General features: G+C 33.8%; 1 protein-coding gene across 7 annotated transcripts in view; it reads left to right on the top strand.

Moving 5' to 3' along the window:
- Positions 1-15,145, top strand: part of LOC118193483 (uncharacterized) — a 180,881-nt gene that overhangs the window by 51,858 nt on the left and 113,878 nt on the right. For all 7 annotated transcript variants that reach the window (XR_004758921.2, XR_004758920.2, XM_085812562.1 and 4 more), the window contains exons 9-11: positions 1,927-2,042; positions 6,010-6,148; positions 12,397-12,461. Coding sequence is in view for 5 of the 7 variants with exons in the window: in XM_085812562.1 (XP_085668688.1) it covers positions 1,927-2,042; positions 6,010-6,148; positions 12,397-12,461 (320 nt within the window). In the remaining 2 variants the exon portion in view is untranslated. The remainder of the gene's footprint in view (positions 1-1,926; positions 2,043-6,009; positions 6,149-12,396; positions 12,462-15,145) is intronic.

Here is a 15,145-nt window from a genome sequence, read left to right on the forward strand (position 1 = left end):
GAAGATTAGTATTTGATAACCACTATCCTTTTACTTGGATTAAAACGCATAACTATAAAACGTAAGCATATAACCGAAATTTGTGGCATGTAAATAAATCTTTAAGTGCATAAATAACTCAATTTGCATTCATTTTTTCTTCACATAACATACCTAAGTACCTACCTGAGTACTTAATTGTTCTACTTGCTCGTAAGAAGCTTCATTATTGCAAAAGGAGAAACTATTTGGAAAATGCCATGCTTATGGTTTCGTAAAGATGGAACTATGCCTCAAATTTATGCATAATTTGTATTCTAATAATATGGAAAAGCCTATAAAATCGAATTTTAATATTAAGCCTGAAAATTAGCAAGCTTTGCACTCTTTCTTTCTATTCTTACTTTGAAGGCCCACCAGCGGCCGAGCGGTAAAGTCGCTAAACACTGGTAGTTCGGTCCGAAGTTCGAATCCCGCAAACGGGCTGGCTGCATGGGCGTTTTCGTGGTTTTCTCCATGTATAACGTGTATACGAGCCAGTTTGCCTTAGAAAGTCCTCCACGAAGGCGGCATCCCTCCTCTTAGGCAGATAGCCCTAGTGTGCTTTGCCATAATTAAATAAAGCAAAACCAAACCATCTTAGTTTGAAATTTAGATATATTTTTATGAATTTTGTGCGTATGCAAATAATTTTAGTGAAATTATATATAAAACTGCAGTATTTTGTTTTTTGTATGACGTAATATAGAAATCTACAGAAGCGAAGCTTTGTCGGAAAAGTAAGAATACAAGTTTATTTAACTTTGAATAAATGCTTATCTTGCTAAATTGGCGATGGTTTTGGCGAGTCATTTTTGTCTCCAGATTTGGGGTAGAAACCGCCAAAAGTCGCCAACCTTGGTGATCGTTGGCGACATTTTCGTCCGTCCCTGTATGACTAACTGATACTATGAATAATCACTATATGTAACTGTAACCAACTGTAGCTGTGATTAATCCTTATATGTAACTATAACCATATCCGGCCCTTAGATGTAAGTCTAAGCGTATATCCCTTCCAGTAATTTCGAGAAATGGAAGGTACTGGAGATTTCTCGGCGGCTGGGTGAAAACTATATATAAGACCGGTTTGGTTTATTAGATTATGGCAAAGCACTCGAGGGTTATCTGCCTTAAGGGAGGGATGCTTTCGTGGAGGACTTTTTAAGGGAAACTGGCTCGTATACACGTTACACATGGGGGAAACCACGAAAACGCCCATGCAGCCAGCTCGTTCGCGGAATTCGAACCTCGGACCGAACTACCAGTGTTCAGCGACGTTACCGCTCGGCCATATATAAGACAGAAGAGAGTATCTGCTTTCAGCTGTTAGTTGAGAGCTGAAGTATCCGTGAGCTTTGCATCACGTTGTGTTTAACATTCTTAGTAATTTGAAGTGTAACTACAGATTGTGTTCTTTTGAAAAGAGCTTTACGAGTACTTTTGTGGAAGGTTCCAGAACCTGATAAAGCAAATTTTATTAAGCTATCAGCAGTTCCATGTGCATTCAATCCAGTACGAACACGAGATATATTTTTCTAGAGAGATTTTTTGGAATAATATATTTTTTCATGGTCTTAGATCCGTGCACTTAATTTACATATGCTCTTAGAATTTTAATGATATTGTAAATTAGTTCTCAGCAATAAAATTTAATTTTTATTTTTGCAATTAAATTTCTTAATTAAATTTTATATTAGCTTTTTAGGAATAGAAAATATTTGTTAAGCTCAAATTTTTCTAGAGAGATATATTCCGAGATATATTTTTTTAATATAGAAATATAATATTCTATAATAAATAACTCAAATGACTTGTATGCTTTAAGAACTTTTCAAATGTCTCTTGGTAATTTTACGCTGATATATAATTTTGAGTATTGATTTACAGAATATTTTCTTGTCTTAGTTGCTGTTTTGGTTTCATTGTGCAACCGGACTGCTATCTCAGATCAACCAGAAAAGCTGCCATAGAGATTATAGACTCAAAGGATGTTAATTCTGTAAAAGCAACATTTCAGTCTGGTATATATACTTAAACTCTTTAATTTTTCCATGGAAAATATTGGGTGCTTTTCCGTTTTGCCGGCGCAAGCGATAAAGTCGCTAATAATGGTGCAACCGATGCCAAACGGAATATTCTCGCTGGTAACCTTTTACGCCTCATTTTCAAAACAAGTCGCAGCTTTTTCTTATCAGATTGATTGTTTCTTTCAATACTGACATATAATTACATAGAATTTTTATCAGATAGTTCAGTTTTATGTCCAAGGCCATTTTCGGTAATTAAGTCAATTAGGATGCAATCACAGCGCTTACCCGAAGTCGAAAATATAGAAAAGGTAAAGTCAAGAGTTAAATTCATCATTTCTAATGAGAATGCATTAGCGAAGTAAAGCACTGCAGTTTTACATAATTTCTGAGTAAGCTATTCGTACGAATTGAAATATTTCTTGCATTTAAACTTGTGTTCCAAATTAAGATTTAACTTGAAATTAATGTAGATAATTACTGAGAGCATTAGATTTTTGTAGAGAGTAGTTTACGTGAGATGAGATCGCTTGGGGTCACGTGATATGAACCGGCGAATCAGGATGCTGAACCATGAAAGCTTAGTAAATTCTTAAATTAATGTCTTTTTACAAATTTATTGTCTTTATTTATCGGTTTTTTATAAAATTTGAAGCGATATTAAAATGTTTATGCCTTCAGAAAAATAATTCTTAGAACTAACATTTTTTTTAAATATTTTTTATGTGTATACTGTATGTTGTCGCCAATAAAGTCTGCTTGGCGAGATTTGCGTCGGCGAAACGGAAAAGTACCAAATATTGTAATGCATTGTTTTGATCGGTATTCTTCATCATCGCAAATGAATACACTTTCAGTTATAGCTGCATTTATGCATTGATGGTTGAGTATTTTATATGTGTCACAAAGACGTTTTGGTACTATTCCGTTTTGAGGACCGTAAAAAATTGCAGCAAAAATGTATATGCAAAAGCGCCAAATCTAGCAAACGCGTCCATTTAACAGCGCGCCAAATCTAGCGTACGCGCTGATTTCAGATTGCGTAAGTTTATATATAGTTCTATATTTCTTAAGACGCCAATGAAATACTAGTTTAATTTTTAAATCCTTTTTTAATATCCTATGGATTCAACAATTTGGGAATTGCCCATGACGAAAAGTCGGCAATAGAATTTTGGGTAAAGTGCAGAATCACCCACTGCTTGGCGCGTTTTTAAGAATTGCACTTACTCCGTATCCATGTGCATATCGACCTATTTTCACTTTAAAAAAAAAAAAAAATCTCAGAATTGCACAAAAATGGCACTGCGCACACCCTTGGCTTTATCTATGTACACATCGACCTATTTTCACTTGAAAAGTAAAAGAAAATTGACAAAAATCTAATTTTTTTACCCTTGTAAAAAGCGGAAACAAATACGTGGGCGATTCTGCACTTTACCGAGAATTTGTTTCAAAGAGAAGGCATCATTCATTATAGAAAATTATGCTTGAACAACCAACGACATGAAATTATGCTTTAGCGATAACTCGGTAGCGAAATAGCGATGCAGGCATCCATTCGGTTATGTTTAGCAATTTTTATATAAATTATAATAATGATCTTAAATAGTTATTGACTCGTGTGCTTCCATTCAGTCATGTTTAGCCTTTTTCATATAAATTATAATAATAAAAAGTATTATATGAAATTAACCTTTCATCTAAATTAAAGCATCAATCTTTTAGATAGTTATTTACTATTATACTTCCTTTCTTGCGTTAGGGTTGCCGCAATTATTTTTGGCAGCACTGGCATCAACAATAGTTTGGCGATTTTTTACGGCCCTCGAAACCGAATAGTACCGACGTTTTTTATGCATATTTATTCTCCGACACATTTCATGATATTTTTACAAGGCTGAACATTTCAGTATTTTTATGTGTTGTAGTGTTCTTCCCTTTTATTCTACTAAACTGAGTGTTAAGGAACCCAGTAAACAGCTAAGCGAATAATCGCTTAAGTCCAAGAACAGAGATGTAAACTCGAGAAGGGTTAATTAACTTTTATTGTCCAAAATACAGATTCATAGATGGTCCCAATCTCAGGGCGTACAACAAAGCCCCCATTTGTGCTTAACTTAAACGCTGGCCCGTAATATTAAACTAGCCAGCAAAACTATCAAAAGGCACATAACACGGCTAAGTGTGGTAACAGTTAGAGAGACTTAGCCAAAAGGCAAACGCGTGCTATTCAGGAATCCTAACTCTTTCTCCCGAAATCAGTGAAACTTAAATACTTTCTACTACTCATTTGCATTTAATGCGATTAATGCCATTCTAAAAACTCATTCTGGTAAGGCATTGTAAGCTGAAGCTCAAAGAGATAGGAAAGGTGCATAAACTTAAAATAACAGTTATAAAATTAGGATATACCATACAGTGTCACAATACAAACAAACTTTTAACGCGACTGTTCTGTGATTTCTCCCACCAGTGTTCCTAATTTTGATAATGGTGAAGATCATTAATTCCATATTCTTGTTTGAATTTCCTTTATATGAAAAGAAATTTAAATGGCTACCTTTGAAGCAAACAATACAAAAAGAAAATAATTATTATGTGTATTTCAAATTACAAACAGTTAAAATTTTTTTTCACATACCACTTCACTTTAATTTCCTTCAAGCAAACATACATCTCTTAATTGGCTCAGTTACTTAACTCCCTAAATAATTGATATTACTACCTTTAGGATTTTTAATTTAATTTAATTTAATTAATATTAATATTTACAAAAAATTTTTTACTGTAACAAAGATAGCAGCTTGACACTCAACTTTACCTACATAAGCGCCATCTATATAAATTGAAGAACACACTTACTTCTCTTTCACAACACTTTTGCAGACCCCAACACTCATATAGTAGGTAAGTTAGAATTAAAACTTACTATTCACTTGCTTTAAGAATTTTTTTAAAAAAAATTTTATGTAGAATCTAAGTATTTTCTAAATATGAAATTATATTTTTAAATATATATTTATTTAAAAAATTGTGAATTAGTTCTTTTTGTTTCTTTTTACTTCTTATTGGTTTATATGGATTATGTATAGTTCTTTTATAGTTTCTTTTGATTGATATGCATATTCGCGTAGGGGAAGTTTCTGTAGACGAGGATTTCTAAAATACATTGGTTTCTAGATTTTTTTTATTATTTTATAAAAAATTAATTTTTAAAAAATTTAATTTTTTAAGAAAAAGTTTAATTCTTGACTTTACTTGCTTGTTTCTCAAAAGACTTAATTAGTATTTTCCTTTTTGAACTTTAATTCCTAAATGTTAATACTTAAATGTTAATTTCTAAAGGTACCACTTTATTGAAATTACTTTTGGTTTTGACTTTTACCCTTGCCTGCATGAATGACGAAACACGAATTGAATGATTGGAGAGCTAGGTTTGGAGGCAACTTCCCCTTGATAAGTCTGTCTCCTACCTACTCTACGATCATTCACATGAGCATTTTTTTAAAAAATTGTTTAATTTAATTTTAATTTATTAAATTAGTAGATTTATTTTCATGGATAGATTTTGCACTTGATTTGCTTATGCTTCTGAATTTAAATGATATTGTAGATTAATTCGAGAATTAAATCTTTTACATGTTTGCATATTTTTAAATTATTTTAAGTTATTTTGGCTTTTTTCCTTTTCTTAGAATTTAAATTTGCTTTTTTACTTTTATACGTATTTGTTAAGAATTTAAATTTGTTTAAATTTAAATTTCATACCTTGCAGCAATGGCGCAAAGAATATTTAATTAAATATGTATTTAAATTTAATTTTTTTAATTAAACTCAATTTATTCTTATGAAACTTTCTTATTCTAAGATGTATTGATTTTAAACCGCACTGTAGCAGCATCATACTGATGTGAACTAACATCATTCGTATAGTATAATACAAAGAACATTTTTACAGGTGTTTCTTACAAACTTAGTGGATCATTCTCCAGTCCATTACTTCAGTCCATCACGAAAAGAAGAGAAGAGGTCACATCCTTCAGAAAATTTGATTTTTATATAAATGGTAAAAAAGGAACTGGAGTTCATGTTGGAAGGTTTGTAAAAACCATTAATAACTACATTTGACATTTTATTTGCTACGAATTGAGCAGAATTTCATTTGATACAGTGTCATATTTCTAAAAGGGTTTAAATTTATTTAATTATTTGAAATAATATGAAGGATAACTTGAAAAGCTAGAAACATCTATAGGAGCAGTTTAATATTCAATCTTTCTAAAAACCAAATTAATGCTGCTTATTAAAATGTCAAGTTTTTGTACTACAAATTTTCGATTTAAATCGAATATTATTTTACCTATAGTGTAATATGCTAAGTTCTGCATGAAAAATATTTGATAGTTATAGCGCAAACTGAAACTTTAGAATTTATTTTAAACCTTTTTAAAATAATTATTATAAATCATTCTTTAATAAATGAACTAAAATTGTTCATAATAAAAAAAGGGGAAAAAATGAAGAGTCACTAAACAAAGAACTCCCGCTTTTAACACTTTACCGATTGAAAGCTGTCTGTGCTTGCTATTTCCGTCGATTTTTATTTTTTATTTATCTATTTACAAAAACAGAGAAGGTAAAAAGATCATCAGTTCTTTGAAAAAAAAATATTTAAACAAAGTAGAAAAGGAGATGGATATATAATATATAATTATATATTTCTTTTAATTTGTCTCGGACCGGCAAGTTAAAATTCTATCCGCGGGCCGGATAGAACCTTCCGTTGGGCCGGATTTGGCTCGCGGACTGTAGTTTGCCCATCCATGGTGTAACCTCAAAATCTGAAGAAAAATCCAGCTGTTCCACTTCTTCTTCATAAACCCTACATAACTGTAATATTCTCACACTCCGCAAGGAAACAAGAAAAAAAATCCCATAACTCTGAATAGAGGAAATTTTCAGAAATGAATGTAATCAAAAACTGATGATCCAAGTATAAGACGCACCCCATTTTTCAAACCTATTAAAAAAAAGTGCGTCTTATACGCCGGCAAATATGGTAAATTGTATTAGATTTTAGTTCAAGTGTTCATAATAAATATATGTCCTCTTCTAAGAAAATAGAAATGTTATAACCAATTTTACCTCAAGATTGTAGATAATCTATAAGTTTCCTACTATTAATTTAATGGTATGCTGCATAAATAATTTAAGAATTTTAAAATAGTAAGTAACTTGTTGAATCATTAGGTTATATCACTGGTGTTATATCACGTGATAATTTTGCAATGCCCTCACCGGGATTCGAACTCCGGAACTCCCGAATACACAACGAGGGTGCTTCCAGTTACGTTATGCAGGCACTTGGAAAGGAGGGAGAAAATACCTTATATTCTTTCCCCTTTTAAAAGGAGACTGGGGATGAGGAAAGCCAATTGCCAAATCCTGGTAGCGCCGAATGGTCGTTCAACATTTTTGTTTTTAGTTCGGGCGTACTTGTAGAATCTTTGAGAATCTTTCGATGTCAGGAAACTGTAGAAATTCGAATACGCATCGAGTGCTCTTCCAGTTACACCACGAGGGCAGGCAGAAAGGAGGAAGAAGATGCCTTATAAACTACTAATAATGGAACAAGGATATTCCTCTTCAATTTTCATTTAGAAGTTTAAATTCAATTTTCATTTAAAATACTGCCTTTTATGTAATACTGTAGAGTTGTTAGGTTATTTTCTGATAGCAGGAGATGTGAAAGATAAACAACGCCCTCTCCAGGACTCGAACCTGACCTCTCGTATACACGTCGAATATGATAACCGTTACACCACGAAAGAGGGAGAAAATACCTTATATACTCCCCCTTTCAAAGACAGACTAGGGATTAGGGGAATCTGTCGCCGGTGAAGAAGCATCATCTACCACATTTTAGTTCGTGCGCCACTGCAGATTTATTTTAGAATTTTTCGAAACAAAGGAATCGAAGAAATGAGCAATACCCTAGCCGGGACTCAAGCCTGCACCTCCCGAATACGCGCCAAGTGTGCTAACCGTTACACCACGAAGACATGCTTGAAAGAGAGAAAATACTTTATAATTTAAGTAGTTGATTAGTTTATTAATGTCCAAAACCATTTGTTGGTTACCGGCGCCAGCCAGACCCAAGAATTAGCATCTTAATATTAAACTTTTACTAAACATCAGAAAATACTCAGAAGATGAATCCAAATACAACATAGGTATCACTAAACATGAAATACATTAAAATACAGAGTAGTAAATGCAAGAAAATATTTTAAAACCAGATCACACTAGATAATAGAACCTGTGATTGTTATGTACCAAAATAATTAAAATTGACACCTTTCCCGATTAAATGATCAAGAGGTCAAAACTATTAAAATGCATCTGAAGAAGACTCACCGATAGCTGAGCACAAAGGCTCAATCTCCGCTTTCAGAAGGTAATTATGAGTAACACGGAAGTGACCGACCATTAAGACGTTAAAAGGACTTCTTCGCTGTGCTTTCTATTAGCCAGTTACAGCCGAAAACATCGCGGACGAAAACGTTGCGGAGAAAACAACGCAAGGCGAAAACGTCGTGCTACAAAACATTGTGGGAGAAAACATCGCAGTCCTAAAACATCGTGATACAAAACATCGTCGTCGAAAATAAAGCGGTTCAAAAACTTCGCAGTTTAAAAACATCGTGGTAAAAAATAAAGTATCTGCAAATCATCGCATGACGATAACATCGCAGACATGCTTTTTTCAGGCGTTAATAACTGTAAATGGATATTCCTATAATGATTTGTGAGCGCAAGATGGAAAGAAGGATAATTTTTACTTTCATATTTTTTATTCACTAATAAATTTTTGCTGAGAAAATAAGAAGGAAACTTAAGCATAGAAAATTAATGCAACTTATAGCAATATATATTCAATAGAATTTTAAACCGACATAGTTAACTAACAAAGGCCAGTAATAAATCATTTTTATAAAGTTTTTACTGATAATTTGCAAGAAAAGTATAATCCATAAGTTGCATTTAATTAATTAATGCAATAATTTAACTTTTTCAGCAAAAATTTATTAGTCAATAAAAAACTGTGAAAGTAAAAATTATCCTTCTTTACATCTTGCGCTCACAAATCCTTATGAGAACCATATTTCCATTTACAGTTATTAAAGCCTGAAAAAAGCATGTTTGCGATGTTATCGTCATGCGATGATTTGTAGATACTTTATTTTTGACCACGATATTTTCGACGACGATGTTTTTAAACTGCGAAGTTTTTGAACCGCTTTATTTTCGACGACGATGTTTTGTATCACGATGTTTTCTCCCACGATGTTTTGTAGCACGACGTTTTCGCCTTGCGTTGTTTTCTCCGCGACGTTTTCGTCCGCGATATATTTGCCGCGATGTTATCGGCGGACACCCTATTAGCCTCCCTACGTGGTGCTATAGGCTTTATGCTTCTCAGCTCGTTATACACTTGAAAAGTCCCGGGGTCGCTGCCATTTACTCGGAACCTTGTCTGCCAGCTCGTTACGTTTTATTCCGACGATGTTTTGTATCACGATGTTTTAGGGCTGCGATGTTTTCTCTTTGCGATGTTTTCCCCCACGATGTTTTGTAGCACGACGTTTTCGCCTTGCGTTGTTTTCTCCGCGACGTTTTCGTCCGCGATGTTATCGGCGGACACCCTATTAGCCTCCCTACGTGGTGCTATAGGCTTTATGCTTCTCAGCTCGTTATACACTTGAAAAGTCCCGGGGTCGCTGCCATTTACTCGGAACCTTGTCTGCCAGCTCGTTACGTTTTATTCCGACATGTCCGTCAATCAAACAGTAACGAATTTCAGATCTACGTCTCCTCTAGTTTATACAACTTCAAAACTTCATTAATTCTGTAGAAATTCGAATACGCATCGAGTGAGTGTCGGAATATGTTCCTGAAGCTTTCAGGGCACTAAGTAAAATAAATAATAAACTTTCTCCGACATTAGAATGTCATTCAGTCGCCTGCTCTCGATATACGAGGGCGTATTCGGAAACTAAGTACCGTTTTGAAAAAAAAATAGTAAAACAATTTTTTCGAATCCAATTTTATTTTTACATGAAAATACATGTCTTAAAACTATTTTTCAACATAGTTTCCGCCAATGATCAAACACTTGTCATAGCGGGTGACCAGTTTTTGTATACCATCGTCAAAGAAACTTCCCGCCAGTTTCGATAACCACGACTCCACAGCATTTTTCGTGTCATCGTCCGATCCAAAGCGTTTGCCACCAAGCTCGCGCTTCATGTGCAGGAACAGGCGATAGTCGGACGGCGCGAAGTCCGGGCTGTACGGCGGGTGATCGAACTGCTCCCGATGAAACTGTCGAATTAACGATTGAGTGACACCAGCAGTATGGGGCCGAGCATTGTCGTGGAGCAACACAATTCCTTTACTGAGCATTCCTCTTCGTTTGTTTTGAATGGCACGCCTTAGTTTTGTTAAAGTCTCACAATATCGTGCCGTATTAATGGTTTCACCTCTGGGAAGAAATTCAGTAAGCAAAACGCCTTTCCTATCCCAGAAGACAGTGCACATGATTTTTTGTGATGACATTGTCACTTTGAACTTTTGTTTTTTCGGAGAATGAGTGTGTCTCCACTCCATCGATTGTTGTTTCGATTCTGGTGTGAAATGACACGCCCAAGTTTCATCACCTGTCACAATTTGGTTTAAAAAGTTTTCTCCTTCATCACTGTACCGCGTGAGAAATGTCAGGGCACTACCAAGTCGCTTTGTTTTGTGAACATCAGTGAGCATTTTTGGAACCCATCGGGAACACAGTTTGCGATAATTCAAGCGGTCGGACACAATTTCGAACATAACAGTACGTGAAATTTGTGGAAATGCCTCTGAAAGAGTTGTCATTGTGAAGCGTCTGTTCTCATGAATTGCTTCATCAACTTTCCTTACCAAATCATCGGTGACAACAGAAGGCCGACCACTCCGAGCCTCGGCGTGGACATTTGTTCGACCTGCATTAAACATTCTTACGCACTTCCTCACCATTCCATCACTTATCGCGTATTCACCGTAAACTTCTGTCACTTGACGATAAATTTCGGGCGGTTTAACATTCCTCGCGTTCAAAAATTTAATCACGGCATCAATCTCACAGTCAGCGGGAGAACTAATTGTCTTAAACATTTTGAATGTGCACAGAAACTGAAAACACAACATAGAGCAACCAAAATGGCGACAATTGAAAGTCAGTTAACAAGAAAGACTAGTGCGCATGCGCGGGACGCCTACCACAGCGCTGCGACGACGCTAGAATGAAACGGTACTTAGTTTCCGAATACGCTACGTACTATGCTGTTATAATTATAAATAGTGCTCCAACATCACCGATTGCTTTCGACCCATCTGTATGTAAAATATGAAATATCTATTTTTCTAACAATAAAATAATAATAGCGTAATTTGAGCATGCTCCCCCCTTCATTCTAAAAATAGCAAAGCAATAACTTTTACAATATAAGTTTATGAATATAAAAAATTACTTCTATTCAAATTTTGGTATTTATTAACATTTCTTATAACTTTACTTTTTTAATATATAAAACACGCGCGAAATCATTAAGGTTTCTTGTTTAATATGCCAAACACACCAGCGAAATCACTCTTGGCCGCACATTCCGGGAAATATGATTTACTCTATCAGATATTTTCTCACTCCTTTCGACATGCCTTTATGGTGTAACGGTAGCACACTCGGCGCGTATTCGAGAGGTCCAAGTTCGAGTCCGACGAGGGCATTGCTCATTTTTTACTTCTCCCGCATCCAAACATCCTAATGACTGTGCAATTCCTTAACCACATTGCTAATTTTGCCTTTTTTTCCAGCCATGAAATTGCTACCTTTATAATAGATATATCGTTGCTCAGAGCACAAATAATTTACTAAATTAAATTGTTATTTTTTTTTTTTTTTAATTTTACGAAACCTTTGTTTATTTTGCGATATGTTCAAAATCAGTATTGTTCATTGTGTCCGTACATGATGAACGGTACTGATTTTTAACAGAAATTTAAATTTGGAAGAATATTTTATTAATCACGTAATATATATATGTGATCGTGTAATGTATTAAAATACGCAATGTATCTATGTGATCATATAATGTATTAAATTACAGAATGTATCTATGTGATCATGTGATGTATTAAATAACATATTTATGTACTGATGTTTCCTATGACGCATATTAATATATATTAATAAATGTCATAGGAAAAAAAAATCCACTCAATTAATCTTTTCTTACTTGTTAATTTTCAGGCATATCACACAAACGCCGCGACAAAAATATTCAGACGTGACAAAATCGAAAACTCTTGTTTCAGGTATAAAAATATAAATTTATTCACATAAAGTAAATTTTAAAAACTTTTTTATAGGAGATAGTGATTCCAATCATCATGGAAGTAGTACTAGTAGGAACTTTGGTACTTAAGTTGCAGCTTTGTGCAAATGGTAAATCCTCAAATAACATGCAGCTACTGATATTATCGGAAGCTCGCCAGTGGCAAGCGGAGAAAGACTGTGGAGCACTGGCATTTCGCATCGGTTTCTTGTAAACACGCTAACTGCATGGATTTTTGTAAGTTTTGTAATGTAAACAAGAGCCAGTTTTTCTTAGAATGGTTTTCACCAAGATTAGGTTAGGTTATTTAATTAAGGGGGCTCATACACATTAAACCCCTTAACACTCTTTGAATATGTGACTGTCGCAAGAATTGGGATATTTTATTTATTTTAAAATTAATTACTTCCAACGTTTTACAGCTGACTACATAATATAGTTGCTTTGGAAACTAGCAACCAGAAAATTTGTGTTGCCACAAATATTTTTGTAATTTAATCCGCTTTGTGACAAAATTTTTCGTCGCGTTTCCACCTTGCGCGCACGATATTTTAAAAATGGCTAATGGTACAAACTTGAAATTGGATGGAATTCTTTTTACGGGCACTATCTTCTAACTGAACCAAAAATGTGATGAATATTTTAATATTAAAAAATTTTATGCACGAAAACATTACAGATTTTTTTTTAATAAAATACATTTTATAATCTCAACTCCAAATAAAATAAAAATTTAACTTAAAATTATTAGATTTTTTGGTCAAAGTAGTTTAAAAATGTTATAAATGCTATATATTAAATATGGAATTAAATTATGCAAAAGAATGTTTTAAACTGTGCGAGCAAGGTGGAAACAGGACGCAAAAATTTTGTCAAAAAGCGGATTAAATTATAAAAATATTTGTGGTAACACAAACTTTCTGATCACTATTTCAGAAAGCAGCTATACTATGTAGTCAGCTGTGAAAAGTTGGAAGTAATTGCTTTTAAAATAAATAAGTTATCCCAATTCTTGCAACAGTCACATATTCGAAGATCTTGTGGGTTTTAAGATGTACGAATCCCCTAAGGTAAGACAACTCGAAGGCTATCTGTCTATGGATGCGATGCCTTCGTGAAGGGCTTTTTATGGTAAACTGGTAAACATGGTAAACATGGTCCCCGTTACACATGGGGAAAACCAACCATACAGCCAGCCGTTCGCCCCGATTCGATCCCAAGTCGAACTACCAGTGTTCAGTGACATTACCGCTCGGCCCCTGGTGGGTGGTGTTCACCAAGGCATTCCTTATAATGAAGACAGCACATTATATAATAGCAATTATATTAATCAACCAATCAAGTGGTATTGGTGGCAAATCAAAAATCACCAGCTTAGTAATACTAGCGAAACAAACGTTAAAAAAAATTCAATTAAATTTATTTTATATAGAAATATTGAACAAGAATTGCTTCGTGAAATCGCACCGTAGTTTAATGTGTTAGTAAATTATGATATTTTTAATAACAAATACGCCTGTAGACATCATTCTGAGCTCAGCTAGTTCCAGAAGTACCAAATTTTATATTGAAAGATAAAATATTATTGCATATAATTTCTTGTGCTTTCTTATGCTTCTTGTGTTGTATAAAATCTGAAATAAACACTTAGTGCATAAGTTTATATGTTTTTATTCTGAAGGGATGATTGCTGAGTTACAGTGTATCCCGGATCGTGTTGGAATAACTGGTAATGAATGCGCTCATAATTTAGATAAAAAGGGAAGTCAAACTTTGAAATCAAATAATAGTGGGGTATCACCTATATCCGTTGAAAAGAATAGTAAAAACTGCTATGAGGAAAACTTTTGATGTTAAATTAATTGAAGAAATTTAAGAATAAGAAGTGGAGGGATTCGATTAATTGGAGGGCTCTAATATTTGGTGTCAACAATTAAACTGGATGTCTCTAGGTAAGATTGTTTTTTTTTCCAGTGCTAGAAACATACATACATTCATGCAGATTCTTCGTCATTTAGTTTTTTTAAATATAATACAAGGCTCTAATATTTGGTGGCAACAATTCCAGGACTCTCCCAGATCTATCGCAGTTCCGGCGTTACGTTTGGAGAGCGGACATGATTGTCTAGTTAAGGGGACTCATACACCTTAAAACCCATAAGATGTTCGAATAGGTGACTGTTGCACGAATTGGGATAACTTATTTATTTTAAAAGCAATTACTACCAACTTTTTAAAGCTGACTACATAATATAGCTGCTTTCTGAAATAGTAATCAGAAAGTTTCTGTTGCCACAATATTTTTATAATTTAATCCGCTTTGTGACAACATGTTTCCAACTTGCGCGCACAGTTTAAAACATTATGTTTCATAATTTAATTCCATAATTAATATATAGCTTTTATAACGTTTGGAAACTACTGTGAACCTAAAATTCTAAAAATTTCATGTTAAATTTTTACTTTATTTTGAGTTCAGTTTATAAAATGTATTTTATTAACAAAATTTTTAATGTTTTCGTCCATAAAATTTTTCAATATTAAAATATTCATCAGATTGTTGGTTCAGTTAGAAAGTAGTGCCCATATAAAGAATTCCATCAAATTTAAAGTATGTACCATTAGCCATTTTTAAAATATCATGCACGCAAGGTAGAAACAAGG

This window comes from Stegodyphus dumicola, chromosome 3, assembly GCF_044657685.1.
Source record: "Stegodyphus dumicola isolate Sdum_Otavi_A_Nest chromosome 3, ASM4465768v1".
Taxonomy (NCBI): domain Eukaryota; kingdom Metazoa; phylum Arthropoda; class Arachnida; order Araneae; family Eresidae; genus Stegodyphus; species Stegodyphus dumicola.